The sequence below is a fragment of the Eptatretus burgeri genome, chromosome 18 (genome assembly GCF_056783735.1).
Source record: "Eptatretus burgeri isolate ZD-2024b chromosome 18, Ebu_testis_v1, whole genome shotgun sequence".
Classification (NCBI taxonomy): domain Eukaryota; kingdom Metazoa; phylum Chordata; class Myxini; order Myxiniformes; family Myxinidae; genus Eptatretus; species Eptatretus burgeri.
The window spans coordinates 26,880,368-26,893,909 of NC_140978.1; the positions used below are offsets into that span (position 1 = coordinate 26,880,368).

The following is a 13,542-nucleotide window of genomic DNA, read 5'->3' on the forward strand; positions in this document are numbered from 1 at the left end:
CATCCCCCACTCCCCTCATCCCCCACTCCCTAATCCCCCTCCCCTCACCCCACTCCCCCTCATCCCCCTCCCCTCACTCCCCCTCATCCCCCTCCCCTCACTCCCCCTCATCCCCTCCCCTCACTCCCCTCATCCCCCTCCCCTCACTCCCCTCCCCTCACTCCCCTCCCCTCACTCCCCCTCATCCCCCTCCCCTCATCCCCCTCCCCTCATCCCTCCCCTCACCCCACTCCCCTCATCCCCTCCCCTCACCCCACTCCCCTCATCCCCCTCCCCTCATCCCCTCCCCTCACCCCACTCCTCCTCCCCACTCCTCCTCCCCTCACCCTCCCCTCACCCCTCCCCTCACCCCTCCCCTCACCCCTCCCCTCACCCCTCCCCTCACCCCCACTCCCCTCCCCTCACCCCACTCCCCTCCCCTCACCCCACTCCCCTCCCCTCACCCCCACTCCCCTCCCCTCATCCCCCACTCCCCTCCCCTCATCCCCCACTCCCCTCCCCTCATCCCCCACTCCCCTCCCCTCACCCCCACTCCCCTCATCCCCCCCACTCCCCCTCATCCCCCCACTCCCCCTCATCCCCCACTCCCCTCATCCCCCACTCCCTCCCCTCACCCCCACTCCCCTCATCCCCCCACTCCCCCTCATCCCCCACTCCCCCTCATCCCCCCACTCCCCTCATCCCCTCCTCATCCTTTCCTCATCCCCCTCCATTCCCCATCATCCCCCCGTCCCCCTTCCCATCCCACCTCATCCGTCCTCAGCCTCCTCCTCATCCATCCTCCTCCCTTATCCCCACTCCTCATTCATCCTCCTCCCTTAGGCTTATCCCCACTCCTCATCCATCCTCCTCCCTTATCCCCACTTGTCATCTTCCTCATCCTCCTCATCTTCCTCATCCTCCTCATCCCTCTTCTGCATCCTCTCCTCCTCCACACACCCCCAAGCTTTCTAGTTTGATGATTAATTATCAAAATATTCAAGGGCGGGCTGAAAGAAGCTCTTTTTGACCAATGATCTCGAGACGTGGTCGAATGTACGACAGTGGTGGGCGGGGCTACATGCGCCTTCCGTGCCCATTGGCTATCAGCTCGGCGCTCTGCATCGCTTGCTGGAGAGGACGCGGCTTGAGTCGAGACATCCGAACGGTGCGTGTTCCGCTCATGGCGCACGAGGGGATGATCCGAGCGAAGGTTCCGCGGCTTCTGCTGATATCGTGGTTACTGTTCGTGCTGCTGCTGCTGCTGCTGCTGCCAGTGCGATCACAGCATCAGTCATTACAGCACTCCTTCCCGGATGAGAGCAGGTTAGTGCCTCAGGAGCACGGATCGGTTGGGGTTGGGAAAGGATGTAACGATGGAGGGAAGGATTCGTTCAAACACACAGAACGTTTGATACTGTACGTGTGTGGGCGTTTGCGTACACACCAAGCGAGCACTGAACAAGCGATATTGGAGGATGAAAACAAATGAGCGAACAGTGGATATGATGCTTCGTGCGATGCACACGTTATATATTTATATATTTATACACGGTGTGTGTACACGTTATATATTTATATATTTATATACGGTGTGTGTACACGTTATATATTTATATATTTATACACCATGTGTGTACACGTTATATATTTATATATTTATACACGGTGTGTGTACACGTTATATATTTATATATTTATATACGGTGTGTGTATATGTTATATATTTATACACGGTGTGTCTACATGTTATATATTTATACACGGTGTGTGTACACGTTATATATTTATATATTTATACACGGGTGTGTATACGTTATATATTTATACACGGTGTGTGTACACGTTATATATTTATACACGGTGTGTGTACATGTTATATATTTATACACGGTGTGTGTACACGTTATATATTTATATATTTATACACGGTGTGTGTACATGTTATATATTTATATATTTATACACGGTGTGTGTACACGTTATATATTTATACACGGTGTGTGTACATGTTATATATTTATATATTTATACACGGTGTGTGTACACGTTATATATTTATACACGGTGTGTGTACACGTTATATATTTATATATTTATACACGGTGTGTGTACATGTTATATATTTATATATTTATACACGGTGTGTGTACACGTTATATATTTATATATTTATACACGGTGTGTGTACATGTTATATATTTATATATTTATACACGGTGTGTGTACACGTTATATATTTATATATTTATACACGGTGTGTGTACACGTTATATATTTATACACGGTGTGTGTACACGTTATATATTTATATATTTATACACGGTGTGTGTACACGTTATATATTTATACACGGTGTGTGTACATGTTATATAATTATACACGGTGTGTGTACACGTTATATATTTATATAATTATACACGGTGTGTCTACATGTTATATATTTATATATTTATACACTGTGTGTGTACACGTTATATATTTATACACGGTGTGTGTACATGTTATATATTTATACACGGTGTGTATACACGTTATATATTTATATATATTTATATACTGTATGTGTACACGTTATATATTTATACACAGTGTGTGTACACGTTATATATTTGTACACGTTATATATTTATACATGGTGTGTGTACATGTTATAATTTTTTATCTTTATACACCATGTGTGTACACGTTATGTATTTATATATTTATACACCGTGTGAACACGTTAAATATTTATACACCGTGTGTGTACACGTCGTATATTTTATATATTTATACACCGTGTGTGTACACGTTATTTATATATTTATACACAGTGTGTATACACGTTATATATTTATACACTGTATGTGTACATGTTATATATTTATACACCGTGTGAACACGTTAAATATTTATACACCGTGTGTGTACACGTCATATATTTATATATTTATACACCGTTTGTGTACACGTTATTTAAATATTTATACACAGTGTGTATACACGTTAAATATTTATACACTGTATGTGTACATGTTATATATTTATACACCGTGTGTGTACACGTTATATATTTATACACAGTGTGTGTACACGTTATATATTTGTACACGTTATATATTTATACATGGTGTGTGTACATGTTATATATTTGTACACGTTATATATTTATACACAGTGTGTGTACACGTTATATATTTATACACAGTGTGTGTACACGTTATATATTTGTACACGTTATATATTTATACATGGTGTGTGTACACGTTATATATTTGTACACGTTATATATTTATACATGGTGTGTGTGCATGTTATATATTTTTTTATTTATACACCATGTGTGTACATGTTATGTAGTTATATATTTATACACCGTGTGTGTACACGTCGTATATTTATACATGGTGTGTGTACATGTTGTATATTTATATATTTATTCACAGTGTGTGTACACGTTATATATTTATACACAGTGTTTGTGCACGTTATATATTTATACACGGTGTGTGTACACGTTATATATTTATATATTTATACACAGTGTGTGTACACGTTATATTTTTATACACCGTGAGACGAAACGATGTATTCATAAACCACTGGATGGAATGAATTGAAAACTGGTGGTTGTACTCTGTTTGCAAGGGAAGGCTTTATGGCTTTGGTGGTGAATTTTTTTTTCGTCTTCTTGTGGCTGCAGGGTGGGTGAGGACCCCAAGTTTGTCTGTTAGTGTGTCACATAAGTGATACCGCCACCTGGTGGAAGATGGTTATTCATGTCATCTATTAAAGTAAAATATGCGATTTGGTGTGTGTATTTTTAACCGTGATACATTCGGTCGTTTCTTATCCAATCTCAACCAAAGTTGACATGAGGACAAAGGTCACACGGAGGTTGCAGCAACTTAATTTGCCACCCCTCCTCCCCCCCACCCATCCCCTAGAGGGTTTTCTGCCTTGGGAGAAATCCGTGCTAAGATAGCTAATCGTAGTGTTTTTCCAAGGTGCTCCTAAAAACAAAAGTAAGAACACCAATGATGATAGCATTATATTAACAAGTGCGTGCCCATAAAAAAAGATGTAATAAATAAATATTCAAACTGCGAGCAAGAAACAACAACCACACAGGCCGTTTCTTCGCTCTCGCGTGCCCGTACGTGCGTGGCCCGGAAGTTTGCATATCGCAGTTATGATTATTCGCAATTTAGTTTTAATGGCCAATTATTCAATTAGCGCCAACGTATTTTGCCTTTTCGCAATGTCGTCGCAAGGAAAAACAAAAAGAGAAGAGAAGAGAGAAAAAAATTTACTTCCTGGTTCGGAGCATACCAGCTCACTCTGATGTTACCAAAATTTATGCACCGTCTAATATGAAAACGATCATAACTTGGGGCATTGTGTTTATAAATGCGCATAAGAAATCGAGAAATTATTAGAATACATGAAGTCATCACTCTCCGGAAGCCCGTACGTTGTAACCCGTAATGGGGAACGCGGTTGAGCTGAGCTTCCCTTCCCCCATCGGCCACGCCCACGCAACAACGTGTCTTGCCATTGGTTTGGTAAATAAATGGCCATAACTTGGGAGGCACTTGTCCGATTAATATCAAACCTTGAAAAGGCACATCCTCAGGTCCCCAGCAATATACCTGGCAAGTTTCAATGAGATCGGACCAGTGGTTGTCGAGAAACAGCGGTCTCACACACACACACACACACACACACACACACACACACACACACACACACACACCCACACCCACACCCACACCCACACCCACACCCACACCCACACCCACACCCACACCCCCACACACACACACACACACACACACACACACACACACACACACACACACACACACACACACACACACACACACACACACACACACACACACTGCTGGAATTATACAGAGATTATTACAAATTAATATTAATATTATCCCCTCTCTCCAAGGGGTTTTTTCCTCCTTGGACAAACGCTGTGTTAATGTGTTTAAATCGCGTATTATGGTGTTTTTTTGGGGCACCCCTACCAGAAGTAAAAAAAGTATTGTGTTAAACGACAAACACGTATGATTACCTTTTTTAACACTCACTACTGCTGTTGAACATTAAAGTGAAAGGGAGGAAACCTGTGGTGTGTTCAGTTACCAAGGAGCTGGTTCGCTCACACTTGCCAAGCCAACCATTTCTTATCAACAGTTTCAAATGGAATGTTTGGTTGAGTGCTTAAGTCACTTGGTGAGTACTCCACAAGAAACTTGGTAACCAAACAGATCCCTGACATTCTTGTGGCCCGTGCATAGATATACTATAATCTATATACTCCAGAGAGGGTAATAGCATGACCCTTTCTGCCACTCCCATCGAGAGTGTGTGTACTAATACTATAAAAGTGAATTTGTATATATATTTGTTTGTTTGTTTATATATTCTTCAAAAACGAAAAGAATTACCTAACCAAATCCAACAAAATTTTGCATGTTGCATAAGAGTATCCAAAGTATGGTTTCTGTTGGGGCTAGCATATCTGGGGCAGGGGGTTCAGGGTGGGGGAAGACCCCAATTATCTGTTAGTGCACCAAATAGTGTTACATGGTGGTGGCACCACAAAGAACTGAGTATTTCTAATTATCTTCTTATATAAAGAAAGTTTCAACAACTTCACAATATGCATTACGATGATGTTGAAATCTGAGTGAGAATAATTCCGATATTGTCAAAATGTTTCATTCCACTCATTTTAAGCAGAGGTTCAATCCAAAGCATTCAACACTGGGCTTTATGGTGAAATGGAAGTAAACATTCGGCTTCACAGTGAAGTGGAAGTGATCTATGTGATAAAAGTGAATTTGTTTATTTATATATGCTTCAAAAACTTTAAAAACGACAAACAAATCCAACCAAATTTTGCATGTTGCCAAAGTGTACCCCAAGTATGGTTTCTGCCAGGACAGCTTATCTGGGAGAGGGAATGAAAGGTGGGCGGGAAGACCCCAGTTCTCTCTTTAAATGATTATCGTGTAGCTCCGCCTGGTGGTATCCAGTCTTACAAATCATCTTGTTAAAACAAAGTTTAAACAACAATAATGAATGTGCATTAAGGTGATGATGAAATCTGGGTGAGAATAATTCGAAATTTTCAAAATGTTTCATTTCACTCAATTTAAATGGAGGTTAAAAAAATCAAAGCAAACTAGATGGTATTCATAGAATACTTACCCCATGCAGTCTTGAGAAGGACTTTGTGCGAGCCAACTCTTCTGGCGGAAAATTTGTAATTAAAGTAAATTCAATTCAAATCAAATGGAAGACCAAATCGGTACAGTCCTACATTGGAGTCATCAGAAGGAACCCGAACAAGCAAAAAGCAAAGATGAAGTCATCAAGAGCAACCAGGATAGGACTTGGGTTTCAGCTGCTACTCCTCTACCCTATGCCTGGTGTTGGCTTAACAGTTAGGGTGGTGAGCTTTGGATCCGAGGGTCCTGAGTTCGAATCCTGCTCAGCTGTTGAATTAATACCAGGTGGGGTTAACTAGGCCTGTCATCCTTCCGAGGTTGGCAAAATGAGTGCCAGCATGCTGGTATCCTGTGTCGGAGTGGCGACCTGTCCAGGATTGTGTCCAATAGCCAAGGAGACTGCTTCAGCAGCACAAACGCTCTGCACAGAGTATGGTCCCAATCTCCTCCTCCTCCTATACCCTCAAACCCATCCAGGTGCAGCCAAGTGAGACAAGTTTAAAAAAACAAAAGAAAATCAAAATGAACGCAGATTCAAAAAATTCAATAATTCTTGCTGCCGGACCATGCGTCCAACAAGGTTGAAATTTACAACATATATTCCCTATCACGACTGCAGAAGATCATAATTTTGAAGTTTCACATCAATTTATGCAGCAGTTCAAGAGAGAGAATTTTTTTTAATGTTTTCCTTCAATCCAATATGGCTGCCCAACCATGTGACCTATCAATTATTTGTGAACACTCCGGTATCCCCAAGGCTTGGGGAAGGTGTATGAAGTTTCCCCTCAATTTGTCTCGCTGTTCTGGAGAAGGGTTTTTGAAGGTTTTCGGTTAAATGCAAGATGGCTGCCAAACCATGTGACCTATGACGTCATAGGTGGGGAACATTTTGTTTCTCATGGATACGCCATCATACCTGTAAAGTTTCTCCTAAATCTATTCAGCTGTATCGGAAAAGAAGATTTTTGAAGGTTTAACAAAAAAGGCTGCCAAACCACACAACTGATGACATCATAATTTTTTTTTGGTGCTGATCTGAGATGACCCTCAAAATCTTTCATCCAAATTGGATGTAGTGTTCTGCCTATGCAATCATGACAACATAACGAAGGCACCTATGACATCATTAAAAAAATCACGTGCACTGAAACCAACAAATAAAGGAATGAGAAATGGGAGAAATCCTCCACTCGTCTCTCTTATTGAATATTTATTCAACATTGGTTTTGACATTTTAATTTTAAGTGAGCCAGTATCGTTGAAGATTTTAACCTGTTCTCTTGTGAGCAAAACATCAATTCTTACTGCTCCTTTTCTCTGAATTGTATTAACGTTAATCATACAAGGCTTTTGATTTTGAATACAAGATGATAGTTTATGAAGATTGATTTGATTAACATATACCTCAGTTGGCACTTTACTACTCATTTATTTATCAAAAAAATTATGTGAGACTAATCATAACACCATTATCTGTATTAATCTGTAATTCTGTTTCTTCCAAAAGCAAACAATATGTCTCAACTTCTTTATTCTCTCCTCTTTCAATGTATAGGGAAGTATCCACTCGATTAGACTTTATAGTTTCCTTTTGAGAACTCAGGTCAATCACATAGATTGTATTCAGACTTTTAAATGCTGTCATATCCAAAATGGGTTCTTTATTTCCATTACTTTCACACACCTTTTGGTTAGACTTGCATGCTTCAGCATAATCATTTTTTCCCAATTAATTTCCAATCTATCTCGTGGATAAAATGTTCCATCTTGAGAAACGCGAAGTTGTTTCACCTTAGTATTATCACTCAATGCATTATTATTCTTATCAGTAGCAGTATCACCATCTGTTTTTTTTTTTTTTAAAAAACGAGCCACAGATATCGTGGCTTTCCTTCCAGAACACCCACATTCCACGTGTAAGTGGTTTAGTTCAGTTTAACATGTTGGCATCTTCTTTTAACGTATGATACATTGAGTGGTTTCTTTGAGTTAAGTCTTCTATTCAACATCTCTTCTGTTTTAAGATTAGGAGTATATTCACTAATATACCAACTAATTTAATCAATTAGAAATTTATTCTGAGCAGCAAAAGCATTAGCCACACCAAAAGCAATCTATTTTCATTATCATTCCTTTGCAGTTGAAATCTAATTTTAAGACCCTGCAGAACTTTATCATGATCACAAAATCCAAATATACCTTTCAGAGGAACTGCCACAGTTAAACTATTACCTGTTTTTGTATTATCATTATACATTCTTTCCTTTGACAATAGCCAGGGTCTGTGTTTGTTCCCATTGACATATCAGGAATAAAACCTTCGACAGCCCCCTTTCCCATTCTATCAATAAATGAAAATAGTGTAAATTTCATCATTTCAGGTGAAACAGAGACATAATCAACCGCTTCAACTTCTTGTGTTCCCATGTACAAATGAACACTATCAAACATTTTCCAGAATAAATCATTTACGAGTGTAGCGTTTGTGTGAGTCGCATCCTTAGTGAACATAAATTTACACAACAAGAAACTTTCGGTTAGATTCAAATAAGTTTGTTGATTATTTATTTCAAAACTTTTTGTTCCATTTGCATTCCAGTCTGTTCCAGTTATGGCATTTACCTTGAAGTAGTCTTCTTTTTTAGTAGAGTTTGAGATAACAATGGTATCATCCAAATCACAGATACTATCACTTGCTTCCATACTTGTATTTATTTCGGAAAAAAGATGTTAAAATTTTGAAACCCTGACCCAACTATTTGAATTACTTTCTGTCGTTCTTGGGGAGACAACTGAGTTTTGCCTTTCTTCATTTATTTTATTGCTTGTAATTTCTGAGATTCCTTTTGGGCATCTTTTATACTCTTTATAGCACCTGCTACATTTCCCACAGCAGAAGCAGTTGAACCAATTAGGTCTTTATGTTTCAGAATAGTTGACCCAATACCCATTAGAGTATCAATTATCCCATCTCCTTTTTTTCTAAATTGATGTCCGACACCCCTTTGTCTCTTAGGTTTATAGTATCCTCAACCAAGCCTACTTAAAGCCTGAATAATGTGTTTCTCCTTCTCATTCTTCCTACTTTTACCAGATAAACTAAACCTATAATTAAGAGAGTCCAGCAGATCAATATATACTCGATCATCCTTATTTTTCATATCCAATGGTTTATCAATATACTTTGATTCATCCCTCACAGTTGAACCTTGTCTTCCATCTTTTGTTGGAAGAAACATTAATCTCGGAGTTAGTTTAACAGGGGGTTGAGCAGAACTCAAGAACCTTAATTCATCATTAAATATCAATCCCTTTTCTTGAACAAGATGAAATATTGCTGGTTGTTCTTTTGGAATGAGTCCTGCTTTGGTTTTTGAATCCACTGAATATTCATTGTTTTGAAGGGTCTTCACAATATAATCAGGGGGTTGATTAATCTCTTCCAGTTGTTGAAATAATCCTTCATCATCATATTCTAATTCTTCCTCCGTCATTTGTCTGAAATCTTTTAACATTTGAATTTTTTCGGAGTATATTCTATTGTGGGAACTGTGGAAGCATCTATAATTTTTTTCTTTGGAAGTTTTTAAAAGTGGTTTTAAAAATTTTTCTCTTGTTTTCTTTCAAATGCTTCTTCACCCGTTAGTTTCTGTCTGCGTTTCTTCTTTATGTTTTCCTGTTGTTTTACAACTTTTGAAACCAACTCTTGATGCTCCTTAAATCTTCTTGCTCTTTCTTTCCCATACATTTGTTTATTGTAAAATATCATTTAATGAATTGTAAAGGTCAACAGGGAAATTTTCCTTTTCTTCATCATTAAAGTAGATGTGTTCAAATAAATCCTTTTCTTTAAATATTTCATCAAATTCTTTATTAACATTAATACGAGGTGTAATTTCTTCTTCACTAATACTTGTATCTCTGCTTTTCATACGTTTGCATTGAGTTTCTTCATCAACATCAAAACCGAATGATAAAATCTTAACCCCATTACCACTCACATGTTTAATAATTTGTCTCATTCCTTCTGGATTAGTTTCTAATATCCAAAGACTACCAGATTTTAGTTTCTTTAACTCACTCTTACAATGTGAATATTTTGTTGTACCAAGAGAAACCTCAAATATTTGGCCTTCATTCCTCAATCGCATGTTCCTCAACTGAAATATAGTAATAATCTTGACCTTCTACTTCTCCAGATCTTATTGTTCTAGTTGTTGATACAATACGAACTACATGGTGCTTTTTCAGCAAATTTAAAAGAGCCTATTGATAGTAGATAGTCTACTAGATCGTCTATTGGGAGCCGTTGGTGAGATGTGGATGGACAAAAGGACCACCGAGGCACTTGGAAACATGGTGGTGGGGTAATAAAGTTGGAAAGACGATTGAAGAGAAGAGGAAGAAGTTCAAGGACTGGCAAAAGGCGAAGGATATGGTGGAAGAAGAGGCAGCGCATGAAAGTTATAAGGTAGCCAAGAAAGCTGCAAAGAAAGAGGTAGCAAAGGCGCAGGAGGCCGACAGGAAAATGTTCGGAGAACGCTTGGATTCGGAAGAGGGTAAGAGAGTGCTATTCAGGATTGCAAAGCAGATAGCGAGAGAGGTTTGACATGACGGGTTTGAGTTGCTTGAAGGATGAAGTGGGACAAATCGTTGTGGACTCAGATGAAATTAAAGGAAGATGGAAGAGATATATGGAAAGGCTGTTGAATGTAGAAAATGAATGGGATAGCAACATGGAGAGTAACCCAGTTTTGGGACCAGCAGAGAAGATAACTGAGAAGGAAGTTGAGGAAGCTATAAGAGCAATGAAGAGTTGAAAAGCAGGAGGGCCGACGGGAGTTGTAGGCCATCAGCCATGGCTCAGATAGTGCTTGAAAATCAAGTTTCGTTCCACTCGTCGGGGGGGTGTAGACAAAACCTTAGTAAATATGATAGTATATATCCAAATACATACGTATGCAAAAGTTCTCCACTCAAATAGCTGCAGTTATTGTGTATTTTCATCTTGAAAATCGATGCATTCCCAGCGTTCTCTCATTTGAACTCGGATCACGTGTGGGCCACGTGACGCCTCGACAGCCAATAGATCGGCTGACATCATATGCAAATTACGTCAGACTGTCACTTGACCAGCTAAGTTGTCCAAGGTGGAAGCTTCCTGCAGGGAGGAAATCACCGGCAGCTGATCGGCGATTTTTGATGAATATGGCGTGAGGACACTCCCCAGTGTATTATTCACCAGGACAATGTAGTGAACGAAGAAGTCAAACGTTTTACGTCTGTAAGATGGGATAAATGGAGAGAAAGTGTCAACAAATGGCTCGTCTTAGACAGTCACGAACGACGTTTAGCCGAGAGTGCCGGTGTAAAGATTTCAAGTTACCCCCGGGGGAAGCTTGAAATCGATTTCATCCTACCCCCTACGATTTCAGATTACCCCCCTCAAAACATTTATTTATGTTGTTTATTTCCAAAAAATAGTAATTTCATTAATATTGAAAACTAATTCGGGAAAAACTATTTACCACGTGACAGCCTTTAAAGAGTTTGCAATGAATTTTGATTTTATTATGAATGATTTTATTTTGAGATTGTTATTAATTGAAATCAGTATTTCTCATACAGTTATAGTTTTTGCCACATTTGTATGAAATCCTTCTTCGATATAGTTGATCCAAATAGACATACTGGTATATCTTTTTAACCAACTCAGACTATATTTACAATTATGGAAACAACGCAATAAAATCAATGTGTAAGAAAGGCAATGAAAACAGCTTATTTTTAATTCACAATTTCGTTGTGGTGGTGGTGGTGGTCGTATGGCAGCTTAGCTCCTGGGGTACCTCTTATTTATTGAAGTGCGACTGTGTCGCTGATGCAGTGCCCCTCGACCAGTACACACACTGGAACTGGTACTCATTTTGCCGACCTCGGAAGGATGACAGGCTGAGTCAACCCCCCCCCCCCCCCCGGTGTATTAATTCACTGACCGAGTAATTAATGAAAACGAGGTTCTTTTTTGATTCATCCAAATCTTGGGGAGAAGGTATATCGTTCGTATTATCACTAAGAATACAAGTTATCGGCTTTGATTTCTTTTTATATCTCTGTGTATCACAAAATAGTTGTATTATTGTTGTGGGGCCAGGTGTCGGCGGCGAGCACGACTGCGAGATGGAGCAGTAGAGTCGGCCCCACTGAACACCCGGAATCTAGATCGTGCTTCTCGGAGAACTCCGAAAGGCACGGGTCCCTTACAGGACCGTGAATCACCAATAATTCGACCGTATGGGGAAGGGTTAATTGCCTCATTTCAATATACCTAAATACCCACGCAGTCTAACTACTGGGGAACCACACCCTCGGCCGACTCTGTCCGATCCGAGTCGCAGGTAACTGCTCGGATCCGGCGTAACCGAGCAGAGTTACCAGAGCCGTGCCGGACCAAATGAACAATTTTCCGCTTCGCTATTTTCTAACACTCACCATGATAAGCCAATGAAAGAAACACAGAAACAAGCTTTTCCTTTTCTTCATCATTAAAGTAGATGTGTTCAAATAAATCCTTTTCTTTAATTATTTCATCAAATTCTTTATTAACATTAATACGAGTTGTAATTTCTTCTTCACTAATACTTGTATCTCTGCTTTTCATACGTTTGCATTGAGTTTCTTCATCAACATCAAAACCGAATGATAAAATCTTAACCCCATTACCACTCACATGTTTAATAATTTGTCTCATTACATACTCATTTGAAACAGTATATGTGTGTATATATATATATATATATATATATATATATATATATATATATATATATATATATATATATATATATATATATATATATATATATATATATACAGTATATGTATATATATATATATATATATATATATATATATATATATATATATATATATATATATATATTGTTACGTTTGAGAGGGGGGGTATGCATTCAAAGGGTAATTAGGATGTTTAATTAGGTATGCCATGCTGTTCGAGTTTACCAGGATCTCGATGTAATAAGTAGCAATTCAGTGGTGATAAGTTGTCTAGTAAATGTTCATTTCTTCAAGGGGGGAAATGATAATTGTCACGTAATTAGATAGGGACATGGGATAGGGTAAGTGTGTCTGCGTAAACCCCTTTTGGTATTCTCTAGAGACTGGCCGTGACGTCACAGGACAGTGCAGCGGATGGCTCCGCCCCGTGATCACGATTGGCAGAAGGCGACGGCGGTGGGCCAATAAACGGCTCGATTGGAAGTGACGAGGACGGGAGCATAAAAAGGTTCTGTTCGGGGTCGAAAAG

General features: G+C 39.4%; 1 protein-coding gene across 6 annotated transcripts in view; it reads left to right on the top strand.

Annotated features, from left to right (window-relative positions):
* Window positions 1-1,004: 1,004 nt before the first annotated feature.
* Window positions 1,005-13,542, top strand: part of CACNA2D2 (calcium voltage-gated channel auxiliary subunit alpha2delta 2) — a 206,011-nt gene continuing 193,473 nt past the window's right edge. For all 6 annotated transcript variants that reach the window (XM_085864352.1, XM_085864353.1, XM_085864355.1 and 3 more), the window contains exon 1: window positions 1,005-1,305. In XM_085864352.1, coding sequence (XP_085720478.1) covers window positions 1,013-1,305 — 293 coding nt within the window. In that variant the 5' untranslated portion in view covers window positions 1,005-1,012. The remainder of the gene's footprint in view (window positions 1,306-13,542) is intronic.